General features: G+C 38.7%; 1 protein-coding gene across 1 annotated transcript in view; it reads left to right on the forward strand.

Moving 5' to 3' along the window:
* Nucleotides 1-741: 741 nt before the first annotated feature.
* The window catches only part of LOC113105424 (NACHT, LRR and PYD domains-containing protein 3-like), a 33,094-nt gene continuing 13,808 nt past the window's right edge, over nt 742-20,027 (forward strand). The window contains exons 1-12 of the mRNA XM_026266486.1: nt 742-816; nt 6,692-7,081; nt 7,389-7,505; nt 7,693-7,797; nt 7,944-8,054; nt 9,883-9,987; nt 10,109-10,225; nt 11,656-11,772; nt 11,897-13,663; nt 15,504-15,677; nt 16,072-16,245; nt 16,363-16,536. Coding sequence (XP_026122271.1) covers nt 7,032-7,081; nt 7,389-7,505; nt 7,693-7,797; nt 7,944-8,054; nt 9,883-9,987; nt 10,109-10,225; nt 11,656-11,772; nt 11,897-13,663; nt 15,504-15,677; nt 16,072-16,245; nt 16,363-16,536 — 3,011 coding nt within the window. The 5' untranslated portion in view covers nt 742-816; nt 6,692-7,031. The remainder of the gene's footprint in view (nt 817-6,691; nt 7,082-7,388; nt 7,506-7,692; nt 7,798-7,943; nt 8,055-9,882; nt 9,988-10,108; nt 10,226-11,655; nt 11,773-11,896; nt 13,664-15,503; nt 15,678-16,071; nt 16,246-16,362; nt 16,537-20,027) is intronic.

A 20,027-nucleotide genomic window follows, 5' to 3' on the forward strand; every position in this document is an offset into this window, starting at 1 on the left:
CCTAAAATATTTCAGTTGGTGTGCAATGAATCTAAAATATATGAAAGTTAAATTTTTATCATTACATTATGGAAAATAATGAACTTTTATCACAATATGCTATTTTTTGAGAAGGACCTGTATGTATAAAAAATATATATACATGTGTTGATGATGTGTTTTCATAACTTTTCGTAGGCTGGAATGAACAGTTTTTCAGGTAATGTTCATCTTTACAAAAGATATTGTTTTTTGCTCATTGTTGAGTTGTTCTCTAAGCGATGTCTACTAAGGAAAATATACCATTGTGTTTTTATTATTGTTTCTGTTAAAAGGGGAGATGTGGGATAATCTATGTAGTGAAACTAATATGTACTACATAACAATGTTACATGGTTTAGACTCTGAGTACTGTTCCTGTCCAGAAGGGGGCACTGTGGGTGGGTTGAATAAATGCAAGACTTAGAAGATTTTACGGATGTGTGTGGCTGTTGGGACTCACGCAATACAACTAAGAAATACGACACAAAATACCTTTATTCTGTTTTGTTAAATGTCTCTAAGTGATCATTATTTTAACACTAGTTTCTGTCCCTTGGTTTTCAGTTTCCATGTGTCCAAGCAAATGGTTTGAACTTATCGACAGCTTACTACAACTACTAAATTTGAATGAGCTTTATGAGAGTGACTTATTCCAGGGTTTCAAATTGAACTCTTGAACTATACGCACTCATCTGTTTCCTTACACCGTAAGAGATAAGAGGAAAGTTTAACACACTTGTCTGTAGGAGTAGCAGAAATGTGTGGAAAAACAGAAGACATTGCATATATACACAGGTAACTTTCTCACCACATTTTTAAGTGTGTGTGTGTGTGTGTGTGTGTGTGTGTGTATGCATACTAAACTACACTGACACATTTTGTTTAAAAAGTTATAAAATGCTAAGAGTATGTAGGCTTATATAAAGTTTATAGCAAATTCTATACCCAAGACAAACAATGGCTCCCAACGACCAACGATTCCTCAGATCACTGCAAGGAGAACTTTTAGCTTGCATCGATCATTTCTGAACATTTCTAATTGTAACATTATTAATTCACAAACTTGTCCTCTAGAGAAAGTCATTCTTTCCCACAAGAACATACAAAATTGATTTACTGTTTACTGAAGGAGGTAATCATCACTATCATACCGTTTCTGAAATGTGAAAATCAGGATTGCAAATTTCCAGAATTAAGTTAAAACAGATTTCATCTGCGCCATTTTGCAGTTAAATAAGATAATTAAAATCAAAGTTGTATATTATTTTTATTTGCTAATGCAGGACTAGGGCTGCTTGGTGGGGAACAACGAATATTCTGAGAATATATTTTATAGCCTTGTTTTTGGTTAAGGTGAGAGTGAGTCTTAAGGCCTTAAGACTCTTTATGCCTCTCTTCCATTTTGCTTTACATGCTGTAATCACTGCTATAAAAGTGCAAGTCCAAAGTGCATGCCAAGACACTCAAAGTCTCAAAACTTGCATTATTTTTTCCTCATAAATACTACCCCTAAGTAGTATATTTCAAGTTTATTTTACTAAGTATTCTTAAGTAAAGTTCAAGTATATTTTTAAGTATACTTTATGTAGCAAGTATACAAATATCAGTGTACTAGTAGTATACTTGTAAGTGTACTGTTTCAATACTCTTTGAGACTAAATTGGCCCACTTTCTAGTATATAAAAGTATACTTTTAATTATAACAGTAACAAACTTTGAGTACACAACTAGTTTTAACTAGTTTTCTATTTGTAGTTTGTACTACAATTATACTAAAAGTGAACTTATAGATATACTGATAATTCACATGTAATTAAATACTTTGTACTTTTATACTGCAAGTATACTCATAAGTTTTCTTTAAGTGAACTTAACATCATATTTTAAGTATTACTGTTATGATGAGAGTTAGACACGTTCGGATCCATATGCAGAACTTTATTATTAGAATGGTCGGAGAGGCAGTAATCAGGAACGGCGTCAGGTATGTCAGGGATATCCAGAATCAGTAACAGTAACAAGCAGAGGTCAGGACAGGAAGCAGAGAATCAGAAGTATAAACAATCCAATATAAGACACGGAAGGAACAAACACAGGGGAAATGCTTAGAAATGGCAAAACGTGAGTCCGGAGTGGAGTGCCCTCTATTGGAGTTTATGGGCACTCCGGATAATGATCGTGACATAGCCCAAGGAGTGGCTTCCACATGCTCTAAACCTGAATAACCACCCGAGGTGACCGACCAAGAAGCACCGCGGGAAACGTGCTGGGATTCGCAACAGACTGAGGAAAAGAGCACACAGCCCTCCTCTACAGAGCATTCTGCTCACCAATGTCCAGTCTCTGGAGTATAAGATGGACGATCTAACAGCCAGGATAAATTTCCAACGGGATATTAGGGACTGTAACATCCTTTGTTTGTCTGAAACATGGCTCACGCCCTTGGTCCCGGACGCTGCTGTAACGCCGTCTGAAAACTTCTCTGTTTAACGGATGAACAGGACAGCCGAGGCCGGGAAATCCAAAGGTGGAGGAGTGTGTTTCATGATTAACAAGAAATGGTGTGACCCCAGGAATATCTCCACTCTGTCGCGCTCCTGCTCGCCTCATCTGGAACATTTATCCATCATTTGCCACCCAATCTATCTGCCACGGGAGTTTTTATCGATCATCATAACTGCTGTTTACATCCCACCACAAGCAGACACCGGTTTGGCTTTGTCTGGGCTCAGAGGTAACATCCACAAATATCCTGCTGCTGTTATTTTTATCGCTGGGGACTTTAATAAAGCCAAACTCAGGCAAGTTATGCCTAATTTTTAATCAACATTTATCCTGTCCAACCAGAGGACCGAATACACTGTATCATTGCTACACTCAGTTTAAAAATTCCTACAAAGCTCATTCACTACCAGCTTTCGGCAAATCTTGCCACCATTTTCCTCACACTGGAATATAAACAAAGGCTCGTTCAAGATCCCCCAGTCCAGAGGGTGGTGACGCGATGGTCCGCCCAATCAGAAGCAATGCTACAGGCTGCTCTTGATGACGTAGACTGGGACATGTTTCGTGCAAGATCATCTGACGTCAGTGAGTTCACGGATGTAGCATTAAGCTTTGTAAACACACTAGCCGAACAGGCTACGGAATACAATAACTATTGTGTTCCGCTAATTAGAGCTAAGGACATTCTCAAATCAGAAACGGTGGGTGGACAGATCAATCCGTGCAGCAGTAAACCAAGCACTGCTGCTTACAACGCCAGTCTTCTGTCAGAAAAACATGAGCGAGTACAAAGCATTGTGCTATGCTCTCTGACGTGCAGTAAGAGCCGCCAAACACAGATACAGGGAATGCATAGAGTCACATTTCCAGCTAATTGATTCCCAACGCATGTGGCAAGGACTAAGGACCATCTATGCCTTTGGAAACAAATCCTCTGCAGAGATGAGAGCAGATCCGTCGCTGGTTGACGAGCTAAACACTTCAACGGCTGCTTTGAAAGCAATCTAAGCAGTGCGAGTCTGCCGATCAGCGCGTCAGGAAGCAGCAGTCAGAGCAGCGATCATCATGTGATCACTGTGTTGGTGGACGAGGTGGTTCCCATCTCATTCAAAAAATCTGTCATCTTCCCTGTGCCTAAGAACAATAAACCCGCTTGTCTGAATGACTATCAATATCAATAGTCACGAAAGTCTTTGAGGGACTGGTAAAAAACGTCAACTGCTCCTCCATACGGATAATTTGGACCCTCTTCAGTTTGCCTATCGCCCAAACAGATCCACTGATGATGCCATCTCTCACATCCTGCACTCTTCTCTCACACACATTGACAACAATAACAGGAACTACGTACCTGTAAGGCTGTTATTTATTGACTATAACTCAGCTTTTAATACTATAGTCCCCTTAAAGCTAGCTTCTAAACTCATAGACCTTGGCCTGAATTCTTCACTTTGCAACTGGATTCTTTATTTCCTCACCTTCAGACCTCAAGTGGTGAAACTAGATCAGTACACCTCCAGCTCCATCACCCTGAACGTAGGAGCCCCACAGGGCTGTGTCCTGAGTCCCCTGCTCTACTCTTTCTACACACATGACTGCGTGTCTTCGCACAGCTCCACATCTACGTATAATCAAATTTGCTGATTATACTGTGGTTCTGAGCCTCATTCACAACAATAATGAGACTGAATACTTGGATGAGGTAGAGAAATTAACATCATAGTGCCAGGACAACTGTCTCTCTCAGAATGTAAGCAAAACTAAAGAACTGATTGTGGACTTCAGGAAGAGATAGCAGCAGCCCTATACACCTCTTATGATCAGCGGGATCCCTGTGGAGAGGGTGAGCAGCTTCAAGTACCTTGGTGTAAACATCTCAGAGGACCTGACTTGGACTACTCACATTCAAACACAGGTTAATAAAGCCAGGCAAAGACTGTACCATCTGCAACAGCTGAGGAATTCAGGGTCTCACCAGCAATTTCGAAAACTTTCTATTCAGGGGCTATAGAAAGGGTATTGACTCAGTGTATCTCAGTGGTATGGGAACAGCTCCAGTCAATACTGCAAAGCCCTGCAGAGAGTTGTGCACTTGGCTGAGCGCATTTCAGGATCTGCTCTCCCCTCTCTGCAGGACATCTACCTCAAACACTGCAGAAGCAGAGCTGCTAAAATCATCAAAGACTCCACCCACCCCAGTAACCATCTTTTCACTTTGCTGCCATCTGGTAAGTGCTTCTGTAGCCTGAGGACTACCACAGCCGAGCAGATGAGACAGAAGGCCACCGGGGCAGAGCAGAGGACCACCACAATGGATTCAATGGCACAAGAGAGCAAGTCTGATTAGGTGGGACTGGAACGGATAACATAAACAGATTCATGTGGCTGTGAAAAGGCAGGTACAAAGTTCACAGATAGCCTCCATAGCCATGAAAGGAATGAACAAGAGTTGATAGACGGCCTCCATAGCCATGACGGGACAGGCGGGGAGTTCATGGATGGCCTCCGTGGCCATGACAGGATAGGACACCTCCAAAGGTTCTGCAGCAGTTGCCGCTACCTCAGGTGGTTCCACAGTGGTAACAGTCTGCTTGACAGCAACACAACAGGCTGAGAGAACATTGCTGGATGCAACAGACAGGATGTGACAAGGCTCTGGGAATTCAGCTGAGACGTGACAAGGCTCTGGATGATCTCTTGTGGTATGATGAAGCTCTGGAAGATCTATTGAGATGTAATGAAGTTCTATAAGATTGGTAGTGATTTGATTGGGCTCATAAAGATCAACGGTGACGACTTTGTTCAGGAAGATCAACGGAGACTTGACTTGACTCATGAGGTTTAACTGTGGTTTCACTTGACACATTTTAGGAGTTATAGTGACTTGACCTGACCCTGGAATATCAATGGGACCTGACCTGCCCCTGGAAGATCAACGGGGACCTGGCCTGACCCTGGAAGATCAACGGGGACCTGACTTGACTCTGGAGGATCAATGGAGACCTGACTTGACTCTGGAAGATCAACTGTGGCTGCCATCTTGTGCAGTGGCTCTGGGCTGGTGGCCCTCTTGTGCAGTGTCGCTGGACTAGCGGCCCTCTTGTGCAGTGTAGCTGGGCTGGCGGCCCTCTTGTGCAGTGGCGCTGGGCTGGTGGCCATCTTGTACAGAGGCGCTGGTACAAAACTTGTGCAGTGGCACCATGACTGACAAGAGAGCATAGTCCATAATGTCTCTAAAACTACAGATAAACTCCCCTCCAGGTAACATTGATTTAACTGGTTCACTGAGTCCAAAATGGAACAAGTCCTTGAACAAAACCTCATCATGAAACGGTACTTGATAAGACAACTCACAGAACCGGTGAACAAACTCCTCAACAGATGAAGATGCAATAGCTGGTCTACTGGGTCCACGTTTGTGCTGGGTAGGTGAAACTCTGACATAGGGGTGGGAACATATCTCAGTAACGAGAGGATACCGGTCTGCTGGATCCTGATATGGCGAAGTCTTTTGTAAGAAGGAGTCAGAGACGGTCGGATCCATATGCTATGGTTTATTAAAGAGAATGGTCTAAACAGGCAGAGATGAGAAAACAGCATCAGGTATGTCAGGGGATATCCAGAATCAGTAATAGTAACAAGCAGAGGTCGGAACGGAGTTCGAAAAAGGGGATGGAAACAAAAAATGCCAGAGTCCTGAGTGGAGTGCCCTTTATTGGAGTTTATGGGCACTCCAGCTAATGATTGTGACAACTACTATGTCCCTTTTTAGGTTTGAGTTTGTATATATTTTGTTATATGAATATTTGAACATACAAAAAATCCAAAGAAAGAACAGGGTATCTGCTTGTAAACAAAAACATTTTATTCTAGCTTCATGCATTCTTTTTTAACACTTTAATGTGGGTAAGTTTCATAAAAAAAAAATTAAGAAATAACATTTTGAACACAAAGCTGAAATAAGACATTCAGAATGATAATCAAAACGTAGACACCCCAAAGCTTTACTGTAATTATTACCTCTTTATCAGTGGACATTTTATTCCATAAAGTTACAGTTTTGATGCTGTTTCATGTCAGATGTTCATGTGAGATTACATGTGTTAATATCTATTGTTGTTGTTTTTTTCTTCTTCACTTGTGTTTTATTGGAAATTCTGTGCAGAAGATGCATACTAACGCCCTCTACCATATAATAAAGAAAACACGGATTCTAGGAGTAAAGTTCAAACATATTTAGAATTTTTGTAAGTACAAGTCAAGTATTCTTAAATGTCATTTAAAGTAAATTTCTGAGGAGTACATAAATCCCATTTCTGATAAGTACATAAAAAGTTAACTAAAAGCATAACTTCCTATTTTTAGTTAAAAGAAGTATAGTAATAGCACACTTGAATAAACGTATTTTTCCAAAGGGATATTTAAATCAATTTACAAAAATGTAATAAATTATTTTTTATGTCTCATAACCTTACCTATACAACTCTGTGAAGACTAAATTATTTATGGAGAACACACAAAGAATCGACAACAGAGATTTTCCTTCAGGATGCAGGTACATCAGTGTCTTGATATGATCTTTCACTGTATGCCTTTTAACAGTGTAGGGTGATATTTGCCATGGTTATTTTTGGTAATTTAAGTTGGTGATATAGATAGACAGACATACAGATATAGGGTTCCCATACATCCTTGAAAACCTGGAACGCATATACGAACTGGTGCTGCCAAACACACCATTCAACTTTCAGCTTAGTTGTCTTGGTTGCCAGATTTTTAGATTCCCTATATGAAGTTTATCTACATCTGAATTCTTGAATTCTGGATCTATTACTAGTGTCTCTATTCAATTGTGTTGTAAGTATGTTGCATGGAGAGAGATCAAACCCATCAGAGTCCAGCTGTGTGTCCATGAAGAGTGACCAGTCTATGGGCAAGCCAATAAAATTTAAAGGAAGACAAACATCGACTGATCTAAGGTAAGTTCAGATAATCAAATGTATCTATTCCATTGTACTCTAGGTTTTGTTGTTGTTGTTGTTGTTGTTGTTTTTGTTTTGTTTTTTGTACAAGGAGAGATCAAATGTCTAACCTAGAGAGACAATTTATCATCTCCGTTTCTAATTTCTCTATTCTATTGTACTCTAAAATAAGTATTTTTCACAGAGGGAGATCAAACCCTCCAGAGGCCAGCTGTGTGTCCATGAAGAGCAACCAGTCTATGGGCAAGCCAATAAAATTTAAGGAAAGACAAACATCAACTGATCTGAGGTGCTGCACGATAGATAGATAGATAGATAGATAGATAGATAGATAGATAGATAGATAGATAGATAGATAGATAGATAGATAGATAGATAGATAGATGAAAGTACTAAAGTTACTAATATACATATTCTATTGTTCTTCTTTTTAAGTCAAAGAGATAGATCAAACCCATCGGAGCCCAGCTGTGTGTCCATGAAGAGTGACCAGTCTATGGGCAAGCCAATAAAATTTAAGGGAGGACACACAACAACTAATCTGAGGTACAACATTGCTGTCTTTATCAGAAAATAGGTTTGCTTAGCATTGCAGTGCACTTTCAGAGTTCCTCTGAAACCCTCCACCTTCCCCAGCTCTACCTATCTAGATCTGCTACGGGTTATTTTATATGCTATTTGTGCAACAGCAGTATGTCTTAAATACTCACAGCACCATTCTGCCTTATGTATTGGCAGTAGCAAGTTCCTGTACTTGCTTGCAGCTGCATCAATAATCTACAAATACAGCAATAACCAACAGCAGCAGCAGCGTAGCAGATCTACTCCACCAAGACCAAATACATTAATATTGTCATGTCCATTACCATGCTCTCATGATAGAAATAAATATATTTCTGTGAAATTATGTTATAATAAAATAATCATGGCAGAAATAATTCTTAAATAATTATTTACATTGATTAGCCCGATAAATTTTATTTTGGGGGGTCATTTAATTTGTGTTGATGCATTAATATTAATTATATTCATTAAAATTATAAATTTTACCATGGTCAGTATGCCGAGGTGACAGTTGCTGCACGACCAGTTCGACTAGAGGGAGAGATGCGACAGTCATGTCTGAATTTCATGTTCAGTGGAAAGGTGGCTTTGGACCAATCACAACAGACTGGGTCATGTGACCAATCAGATCATAGTAGGCTCACAGAAAGGATTGGTTTATAGAGACTGAATCTTTGAATTTTACTAATCATATGAGAATCGCTTAAAAATGTGGTTATATTAAATGCATACTTTGAGAAAAGGAAATAATTTTTTGACCTTGCATGCATGTAAACCTATTGTAGAATATTAGCAAAACAGTATGGCCAGCAGCCATATCACCCTGGAGCACAAGACCGGTTTCCCACTGAAGCTAAGCAGGGCTGAGGCTGGTCTGTAGCTGGATAGTAAATTAGGTTGCTGCTGGAAGAGGTGCTATTCAGGCCAGCAGGGGGTGCTCACCCTGTGGTCTGTTTGGGTCCTAGTGCCCCAGTGTAGTGATGGGGACACTATACTGTCAACAAGCACCGTCCTTCGGATGAGACATCAAACCGAGGTCCTGACTCTCTGTGGTCATAAAAAATCCCAGGATGTCTTTCGAAAAGAGTAGGGGTGTGTCCTCGGCATCCTGGCTAAATTCACCCATTGGCCTCTGACCATCATAGCCTCCTAACGATCCCCATATCTGCTGATTGGCTTCTTCACTCTCTCTCCTCTCCATCAGTAAGCTGGTGTGTGGTGGGCATTCTGGCGCACTATGGCTGCCGTCGCATCATCCAGGTGGATGCTGCAAACTGGTAGTGGATGAGGAGATACCCTCTGACAATGTAAAGCGCTTTGAGTGCCTAGAAAAGCACTATATAAATGTAATGAATCATTATTATTATTATCATTATTATTATTATTATTAGAAACTCAAAAAAAAGGTATGATATTGGCAATTTAATAAATCAACATTAATTAATCATGTATACTCAAGGCTTCTCAACTCTGGCCCTCGAGGTCCACTTTTCTGCTGAGTTTTTTTTTTCATGTTTCTTACTGATACCTCCCAACGGTAGAATGTATAGGGTGAAAAGCAAAGGTCCTAGTACTGAGACTTGGGGTACTCATTTACTGCTACAAAGTGATAACGGTCAGATAAATGTGATTTAAACCATGCCAATGTCATTCACCTATTGCCAACATAATGTTTGGGCCTCTCCAAAAAGAAATGTTGTGGTCACTATAAACAAAAGCAGCACTAAGGTGTAGTTGTAGTAATATAGGAATGTGAACAATAAAACAATAATAAGAGCAAGTCAGTAGTTATTCTAAGTATTTTGCACAGAGAGAGATCCAACCCACCAGAGGCCAGCTGTTTGTCCATGAAGAGTGACCAGTCTATGGGCAAGCCAATAAAATTTGAAGGAAGACACACATCAACTGATACGAGGTACAACATTTATGTCTAGATAGATAGACAGATTTCCTTTGTGAAAGTAACCTTTAGTAAAAATCTATCCAAATCATTGTGTCTATTACTAATGTCTTTATTCTGTTGTACTTTTTTTAAGTCTGTTGCACAGAGACAGATCAAACAAATCAGAGACAGACTGTTTGTCCATGAAGAGCGACCAGTCTATGGGCAAGCCAATAAAATTTAAGGGAAGACAAGCATCAACTGATCTGAGGTGCAGCATTTCTATCTAAATAGATAGAAACTTAGATACTCTATTCTATACAATATTTTTGTCTAAATCTGCAGACAAATAGATAGACAGAAAGATTTCATATGTGAAAGTAATCTACAATCTACAGTGAGGTTCGAAAGTTTGGGCACCCCTTGCTGAATCTGTGAAAATATGAGTAATTTTCAAAAAATAAGAGAGATCATACTAAATGCATGTTATTTTTTATTTAGTACTGTCCTGAGTAAGATATTGTGCATAAAAGATATTAACATTTAGTCCACAAGACAAAAAAAATGCTGAAATTATTAAAATAACCCTACTCAAAAGTTTGGGAACCCTTGGTTCTTAATACTGTGTGCTGTTACCTGATGATCCACAACTGTCTTTCTGTTTTGTGATGGTTGTGCATGAGTCCCTTGTTTGTTCTGAACAGTTAAACTGAGCAGCGTTCTTCAGAAAAATCTTTAAGGTCCTGCAGATTCTTCAGTTTTCCAGTATTTTTGCATATTTGAACCCTTTCCAGCAGTGACTTTATGATTTTGAGATACACCTTATCCACTGAGGACATTTGAGGGACTCAAACACAAATATTTAAAAAGATTCAAACATTCACTGATGCTCCAGAAGGAAACAAGATGCATTAAGAGCTGGGGGTGAAAACTTTTGAACACAATGAAGATGGCCAAATTTGTCTTATTTTCTTGAAATATAATTTTTTTTCCATTTAGTTCTGCCCTTTGTAAGCAACAGAAGATACTTGTATGTTTCCCGGTACACAAATTAAGTACAATTTACCTTGAACTTCAAATTCCAAAAGTTTTCACCCCCCAGCTCTTAATGCATCTTGTTTCCTTCTGGAGCATCAGTGAATGTTTGAATCTTTTTTAAATAGTTGTGTTTGAGTCCCTCAAATGTCCTCAGTGTGATAAGGTGCATCTCAAAATCATAAAGTCCCTGCTGGAAAGGGTTCAAATATGTAAAGATGTTGGAAAACTGAAGAATCTGCAGGACCTTAAAGATTTTTCTGAAGAACGCTGCTCAGTTTAACTGTTCAGAACAAACAAGGGACTCATGCACAACCATCACAAAACAGAAAGACAGCCGAGGATCATCAGGTAACAGAACACAGTATTAAGAACCAAGGGTTCCCAAACTTTTGAGTCGGGTTATTTTAATAATGTCAGCTTTTTTTTTTTTTGTCTTGTGGAATAAATGTTAAAATATTTTATGTACAATATCTTACTCAGGACAGTACTAAATAAAAAATAACATGCATTTAGTATGATCTCTCTTATTTTTTGAAAATGACTCATATTTTCACAGATTCTGCAAGGGGTGCCCAAACTTTCGATCCCCACTGTATATGTAGAGTTAATCTGAAATATTGTATCTACAACTAATGTCTCTATTATGTTGTACTCTGTTCTAAGACTGTTGTATAGAGATAGATCAAACCCACCAGAGTCCAGCTGTGATTCGATGAAGAGCATCCTGTCTATGGACAAGCCAGTAAAATGTAAGGGAAGACACACATCAACTAATCTGAGGTACATTTATGTTTAATTAGACAGACAGATAGACAGATCTTTAATTAAATGTTGTAATCTGTTATGTGATTCATTATTTATTTATTTATCTTTATTTATTTAATGGCTCTCTACTGGTATAAAGCACATTCAAATCAAATCTAATGAAGAAGTTTCAGTGTCTGCATGAAGGAACAGAAAAACAGGGAAACCCAACCTTCCTGAATGAGATCTACACAGAGCTCTACATCACTGAGAGTAAAAGTGGCGAGATCAATAAACAACATGAGGTGAGACAGATTGAGACACAATCCAGGAGAGCAGAAACAGAGGACACACCAATCAAATGCAATGACATCTTTAGACCTTTACCTGAACAAGAAAAACCCATCAGAATTGTGCTGACAAAGGGAGTCGCTGGCATTGGAAAAACAGTCTCTGTGCAGAAGTTTATTGTGGACTGGAGTGAAGGGAAAGCAAATCAAGACATCCAGCTCATATTTCCACTTCCTTTCAGAGAGCTCAACTTGATGAAAGACACAAAACTCAGTCTTTTAGATCTACTTAAGTATTTTTTTCCTGAAACAAATGAAATGAAAATATCCAGTGATGCAAATAAAGTTTTCTTCATCTTTGATGGTCTGGATGAGTGTCGTCTGTCTCTGGATTTTCAGAGCAATGTGAGGTTGTGTGATTTAAGTAAATCTGAAACAGTGGATGTGCTACTGACGAACCTCATTGAGGGAAATCTGCTGCCCTCTGCTCTTATCTGGATCACCTCCAGACCAGCAGCAGCTGATCTCATCCCCTCTGAGTTTGTCCATCGAGTGACAGAGGTACGAGGCTTCAGTGACCCAAAGAAGGAGGAATACTTCAGAAAGAGAATCAGTGATCAGAGTCTGGCCAACAAAATCATATCACACCTGAAGTCATCAAGGAGCCTCCACATCATGTGTCACATCCCAGTGTTCTGCTGGATTTCAGCCACTGTTCTAGAGGGAATGTTGGTGGAATCATGGAAAGGAGAGATCCCTAAAACTGTTACTCAAATGTACACACACTTCCTGATCCTTCAGACAAACATTAAACATGAGAAGGACTATGAGAAGAAAGTGAAAGACGAAGACATGATCCTCAAACTGGGAAAACTGGCTTTTCAGCAGCTTGTGAAAGGCAACTTAATCTTCTATGATGAAGACCTGAACGAGTGTGGCATTGATGTGACTGAAGCATCTGTATACTCAGGATTGTGCACACAGATCTTCAAAGAGGAATTCGGCTTGTATCAGGGGAAGGTCTTCTGCTTCGTCCATCTGAGCATTCAGGAACATCTAGCAGCTCTGTATGTGCACCTCTCCTTTACAGACTACATAAATGTGTTCGACCAAGCCACCGAACAAAATGTTTTCTCTAAGGTCTTAAATTGGATGAAAAATAATTCATTATCTGGCCTACATCAGACAGCTGTGGATGAGGCTTTACAGAGTAAGAATGGACATCTGGACCTTTTCCTGCGTTTTCTTCTGGGTCTTTCACTGGAGTCTAATCAGACTCTCTTACAAGAACTAATAACACAGACAGGAAGCTGCTCCTACGATAAAAAGGAAACAGCTGAATACATCAAACAGAAGATCAGGGAGAATCCCTCTCCAGAGAGATGCATTAATCTGTTCCACTGTCTGAATGAACTGGGTGATGATTCACTAATGCAGGAGATCCAGGATTATCTGAGAACTGGAAAAATAAATCAAATAAAACTATCTTCACAGTGGTCAGCTCTGGTTTTTGTGTTGCTGACATCAGAGCAGAAGATGGAAAAGTTTGATCTAAAAAAATTTATGGGAGCTCAAAATACAGCAGATGAAGTTGTTCAGAAACTGCTGCCTGTGATTAAAGAATCCAGATCAGCTCAGTAAGTAAAACTGTCATCAATCAAAACATTACCTGTATCAGACAATCACAAGTCTGCATTAAATACTGGAGTAAGTAGGGTCTAAAACATTTTGTGATCGACTTACAGAAACCACATATGGAGGTAGTCAGAAAAACATTACTATTAAAGAGCCACACAGATGGGAAATCAAAAATTACTTGTATTACAGTGTATGATGTAGCTGTCCATCTGTGTAAACAATGTGCAAATAATTAAACCAAAAAGTACACGATTTATAAAGTTATTGGCTTCTAAAGTAAGGAGTCGAATCTGAATCGCTGAAACGAGTTCGTTATAGATTTCAAATCTTTTGCCCATCTCTATGTACGTCACTAGGACCACTTTGCATAATAATCTCCGCCTACCGTGTTGGGAGAAACGGAACTCTGACCTGCCCCACCCCCCCCACACAGACGCTCTGTTTGGTGTGAGAGCATCATGTCGAGGAGACTGTTTGTTTTATTTTCACTGCCAAAGAATGAAGATCAGAAGAACCAATGGCTAAAATTCATTTTCACCACAATACCAGAGCAGTACAACAAATCCCTTTTGTTGTGTTCACAACATTTCACTGATGACTGCTTTTGTAATCTCGGTGAGTACAGCGGGATTTTCAAAGCGTTTGGCCATAAAAGAGGGTTCATTACCAACTTTATTTGGAACAACAAGCATCTCCGAATCACAACGCGAAGTATGATTATGAAGTTATGTGTCTGTTTTCTCCCGAGCGTCTTATCAGTATGTGTGCTGTCTGCAGCCTTTGTTTGTGCTGATCGTCATGTACAAACACGTAATTAAAATGAAGTGTAACTACGTGAATACTCAACGAAGAGACATGAGAGAGATATCTATAGAAAGCTTGGCATGTCTACTTTAAAACTAAACAAGTGCTGCTAACAGATATTCTGTGATAAAGTAATCCATATGAAAACAACGCTATGTCTGTTTTTCATGTCTCCCTTCGTTATATCCAATGTGACCACGCCCCCGCGCTGAACGCGCTATTCAGATTCAAACTGAAGCGCGCGGCTTGAATACACCCACACAGAAGAAAAAGCAGCGAGACTGTTCAATTTTTTTATTTTACTGTTTGCTTCGCGATGAGAGGAATAAGACATAATTTACCCCAAACAGATGCTAACGCATAGTTTACTATGAAGGTGTGTGCGGAACAACCCATCCAAACTGGTTATGTTAGTTGACCAATCAGAACACAGTATGTTACCGAAAGGTGCGGTTTAAGGAAACTGAATCTTTTGAACAGCTTCGCGCGAACCGTTTGGGGATCTCTGAGAATTGAGGTAATTTTAAAATGATATTTTGACAAAATGACAATGTTTTTTAACCTTGGATGGATTTAAACCTAATGTACAGGACTTATAAACAGTGATAGGAAGCTTAGAATTTTCATCTTACTGGCTCTTTAAAATTGCAATAGCCATCATCATCCTTTTCATTAGTTTCCTTTTCATTCGCTATAACATGGGCTGCATCTAAAAAATGAACATTTTAGAAATTTAGACAAAACCCTTTTTATACAAGCAAATGCATTTAAAATCCAGTGTGCCATATGATGCAAAGGAATTTAAAAAAAAAAATGTTTATCCATGGTGTATCCACCACCCAACCAGGAAAGTTTGTATACAGGAATATATACAGCAAGAATAGGGACAGTTGACTCTAGAAAGGTGGATTCAAACACTATTCGTTACGTGTGTTACTGTGTGCATAAATTATTTGTATTTTGCAAAGTATTCACATTGTTTTCTTTAACTGCATCTGATGTCAGTGCATCACTCACATTCATTCTTCTTTACAGATTGTGTAAGTGTGGTGTCACAGATAAAGGTTGTGATAGTCTGGCTACAGCTCTAAGCTCAAACCCCTCACACCTGAGAGACCTGAATTTATCTGGAAATAAGATACAAGATGCAGGAGTGAAACTGATCTCAGATGGACTGATGGATCCTCACTGTAACCTGGAATCACTGCAGTAAGCGTGTATATAATAAAAGTATCATCCTTATTCCTTACCCACTGGTATTAAAGAATAATACAATACATTTAAAATAAAACATTTGAAAAGTCTAAAAAGTATCCTGTCAGATAACTAAAGATGATACTATTTTGATCATAATTAGGTGCTTCACAAGGTGTCTGACACAATTGTATGTACTGTACAATCTTTAATGATAATATAAACATAATTGGATAATGCATAAAAAATATATTTATTATGCTCATATTGAATTTAACACTATCAAGCACCCATTTAGAAAAAATAGTCTACTCAATGAAATTAGGTCCAGTCTAAAGTGCAAGTCTCTCTTGATCTGAGTTGTATATCCTAAAATAAGCGAATGACAAGTGTCAATTGTTCTCTAAAGGTTGAGTGATTGTGGTGTGACAGATGAAGGTTGTGCTGCTCTGGCTTCAGCTCTAAGATCAAACCCCTCACACCTGAGGTATTTGGACCTAACTGGAAATAAACTAAAAGATCTAGGAATTAATCTGATCTCTTCTGTACTGGATGATCCTCATATTAAAATGAAAACACTGCGGTAAGATTATATAAATGTGTCAGCTTCCTCCTCAATTTTTCTCCTATTGTGAATGGTGATATTATTCTCAAAATTAAAACAAAAACTGAAAGTGAAGAATGTCATTATTCATTACAGGTTGAGTGATTGTGGTGTCACAGATAAAGGTTGTGCCGTTCTGGCTTCAGCTCTGAGATCACACCCTTCACAACTGAGATACCTGAATTTGTCTCGAAATAAACTAGGACCATCAGGAGTGAAATTGCTCTCTAATGGACTGGAGGACCCTCAGTGTAATCTGGAGATACTCTGGTAAATCATCTCTCTGAGAGTTATACACATTGTTATTTAGTAAAAAATATTAATTAAGAGTTTATAGCTCTGACAATGACGTAGGACACAATATGTAGTACAAAATATGCACCACACACACACAAGAGGGAGAGAGAGAGAGAGAGAGAGAGAGAGAGTCTTGTTTTTTCTTACAGATCTTGTTAAAGTAATAATATAATGCTCCACAAACGTGTGGTTCGGGCAGTGGTGTAGTGGAGGGTATACGCAGGTACCCATCTCTTAATCCACATATGAGTAGCTAATCAAATCGCATGTGAATAAATGCAAATGTTCCCTAAACACAGCCAGTAAAGACAGTGATGCAGCCAGGATGTGCCAGCTTCCCTTTAAATATGATTGTTGATTGTGCCTACACCCGTGCCTGCTCTGTCCCCCTTCAAAGTCAGAGAGCCAACAGTGACAGAGATGCTGCCACTTACACTAGAATTTTGAATAAAGACGCCAGCCAAAGCACTCTTTAATAACTAAACCAGTGCCTTAATTGGTCTGCTACACACTGCTACATTACCCGCACTTCTATATTTTAATCTTTAGCATAATACCAGCACTTCTCACAGGAGTCAGTATCTGGGTGATTAGGAATTACACTATAAAAACCAGACTACCCAGGAGGGGGCATCGTGAATTACCTCTCATCTCGACAAATCAAGTGAATGCAAGCAGAGTTGGTCTGCTGCGTGAGTGCATGTCAGGAGAGGTACATATGTGGTAAAATAATATTTAATTCTTGATTAGAATTCTGATTTGACTAATTTTAATCAGTAACAAAAGCAATAGCTTAAAATTTTTTGAGGTCAGATATTTTTAAAACCGGTAAACTCCTGTAAACTTTTCAGTCTAAGGATACAGTAGACGAATGTGTACAAACAGTAAGTTCAAAACAGCTCCAAATCGTACATTTAAACTAACTTTTCTAAACTATTTTTTTGCACTATATATACACTGTAATAGGTCAATTTTTTGGAGAACTTGCAAGAATAGTGTTACATGTCACTGTTTATAACACAGGCCATTCATCCTTTGCTGAGCTACTTAAAAAATGGATGCATGAATTAAGAGTATGTGGAAATTGCAGTAATTTGCAAGAGACAACTTCTCACTTTGAGCACACGAATGCGTGTGTCGTTTATTTCTGAGCAAAAACAGAATAAAAGAATAATGGCGCTGACCGGCGTGTTACGTCATCACGCATTCCGATCATTTAAAGGGACCACGATCCCTGAACAGTTATGCAGAACACAGTGTACAGAACTACACTTAACAATGGTGAATTATGTCTGTAACATTCACTACAAGTACATGTATACCCACTTCTCCAGGCCCCACTACATCACTGGGTTCAGGAGTTTTCAGTCAAGTGTTGTTTCAGATACAGTGGCCGGAGCACAAATGGGAAAAAGGGCACCTCTCATGGTTATTTACATTTTTTTCCTAAACAAAATGTTAATTAGAGGTGTGCGATATTGACAAAAAAAAATAAATAAATACAGTACTATTCAAGACTCTTAAGCCACTAGTATTTTCACAAATAAAAAATGGTTTTAAGTCAGTTATTTCTGTATTTTGCTTTAGTGTGTCAGTAATAAATATCAGTTTACATTTCCAACCAGTATTTTTGCCATTAATTGTTATAATCCAGTGAGATTTTTGTTTGAACAAGGAGTGTGACAACAGCCAGTGCTCCAAACAGAGATATGATCTCACCATCATCCAGTCTGTCTCAAATAACATAAAGAAACAAAACAAACTGAGACAGACTAAATCCAGAAGAACTGTGGCAATGTCTCTAAGAGCCTTTATCTTGAAATGTGTGATCATTCCAAATGCATTTTAGTAAACTGTACCATGCAGTGAAAGAACACACACTAGTCTAACCTACCAGACTTCCTATTGCCTTAGCTAAACTTTAGCTAACTTACATGGTAGCTGAGTCATGGATGTTGGCAAGACAAATTAACTATTGGATAATTAGCTGTAAATTCTAGCCACATGTAGCTTAGTCTTTTGTTCACCACCACTCAACCCCACAGCAACACAAACACAACTGGAAAGTGAGGGAGGACTTCACTTCTGTAGCTCTCTGCCTGTCTGTGATGTGTATTTGCTGATCAATGTGGGGTACACTGCTGTGCTGTGCCTGTGCGGAGTGGAGGGGCGAAAGGCATAGGAACTCGACAGAGTCTCAACACTACCCATCCCAACCTGATATTTAGATTTTTTATTTGTTTAACAGCGAAAGTTGTGTGCAAACAGAAACACACACTCACATGGGTATAAATATATTATTTGTAAAAAAATAAATAAAATAAAAGTAAAAAAAAAAAAAAATACTCCCCAGAAAAAGGGCACTTTCTCTCGAGGAAGAAAAGGGGCAGATGCTCAAGTACCCTTTGATGTCTATGTGTGCCATGCCTGTCCAGACAAGGAGTCTATTAGCTGAATAGCATTTCTGTATCTAATAGCATATATGAATAAGTTACCTCTGAGTTATAGGATACTTTAATCTCTATTTTATTTGAAAATCAGATTTGAATATATATATATATATATATATATATATATATATATATATATATATATATATATATATATATATATATATATATATACAAAGAGTTTTCTTTATTTTCATGACTATGAAACTAGTAGATTCACACTGAAGGCATCAAAACTATGAATTAACACGTGGAATTTATATGGAATTATATACATAACAAAAAGGTGTGAAACAACTGAAAATATGTCATATTCTAGGTTCTTCAAAGTAGCCACCTTTTGCTTTGATTACTGCTTTGCACACTCTTGGCATTCTCTTGATGAGCTTCAAGAGGAGTCACCTGAAATGGTCTTCCAACAGTCTTGAAGGAGTTCCACGAGAGATGCTTAGCACTTATTGGCCCTTTTGCCTTCTGACTGAGGTCCAGCTCACCCCTAAACCATCTCGACTGGGTTCAGGTCCGGTGACTGTGGAGGCCAGGTCATCTGGTGCAGCACCCCATTACTCTCATTCTTGGTCATATAGCCCTTGGTGCCTTCAGTGTGACTACAATTTTCATAGTCATGAAAATAAAGAAACTCTTTGAATGAGAAGGTGTGTCCAAACTTTTGGTCTGTACTGCATATATATATATATATATATATATATATATATATATATATATATATATATATATATATATATATATATACCCACTTTATTATATATACCTTTCCTAGTACCGGGTTAGACCCCCTTTTGCCTTTAGAACTGCTATAATTCTTCATGGCATAGATTCAACAAGGTGTTGGAAATATTCCTCAGAGATTTTGGTCCATATTGACATGAGAGCGTCACGCAGTTGCTGCAGATTTAACGGCTGAACATACATGATGCAAATCTCCAGTTCCACCACATCCCAAAGCTGCTCTATTAGATTGAGATCTGGTGACTGTTGGAGGCCATTTGATTA

This window comes from Carassius auratus, chromosome 1 (genome assembly GCF_003368295.1).
Source record: "Carassius auratus strain Wakin chromosome 1, ASM336829v1, whole genome shotgun sequence".
Lineage (NCBI taxonomy): Eukaryota > Metazoa > Chordata > Actinopteri > Cypriniformes > Cyprinidae > Carassius > Carassius auratus.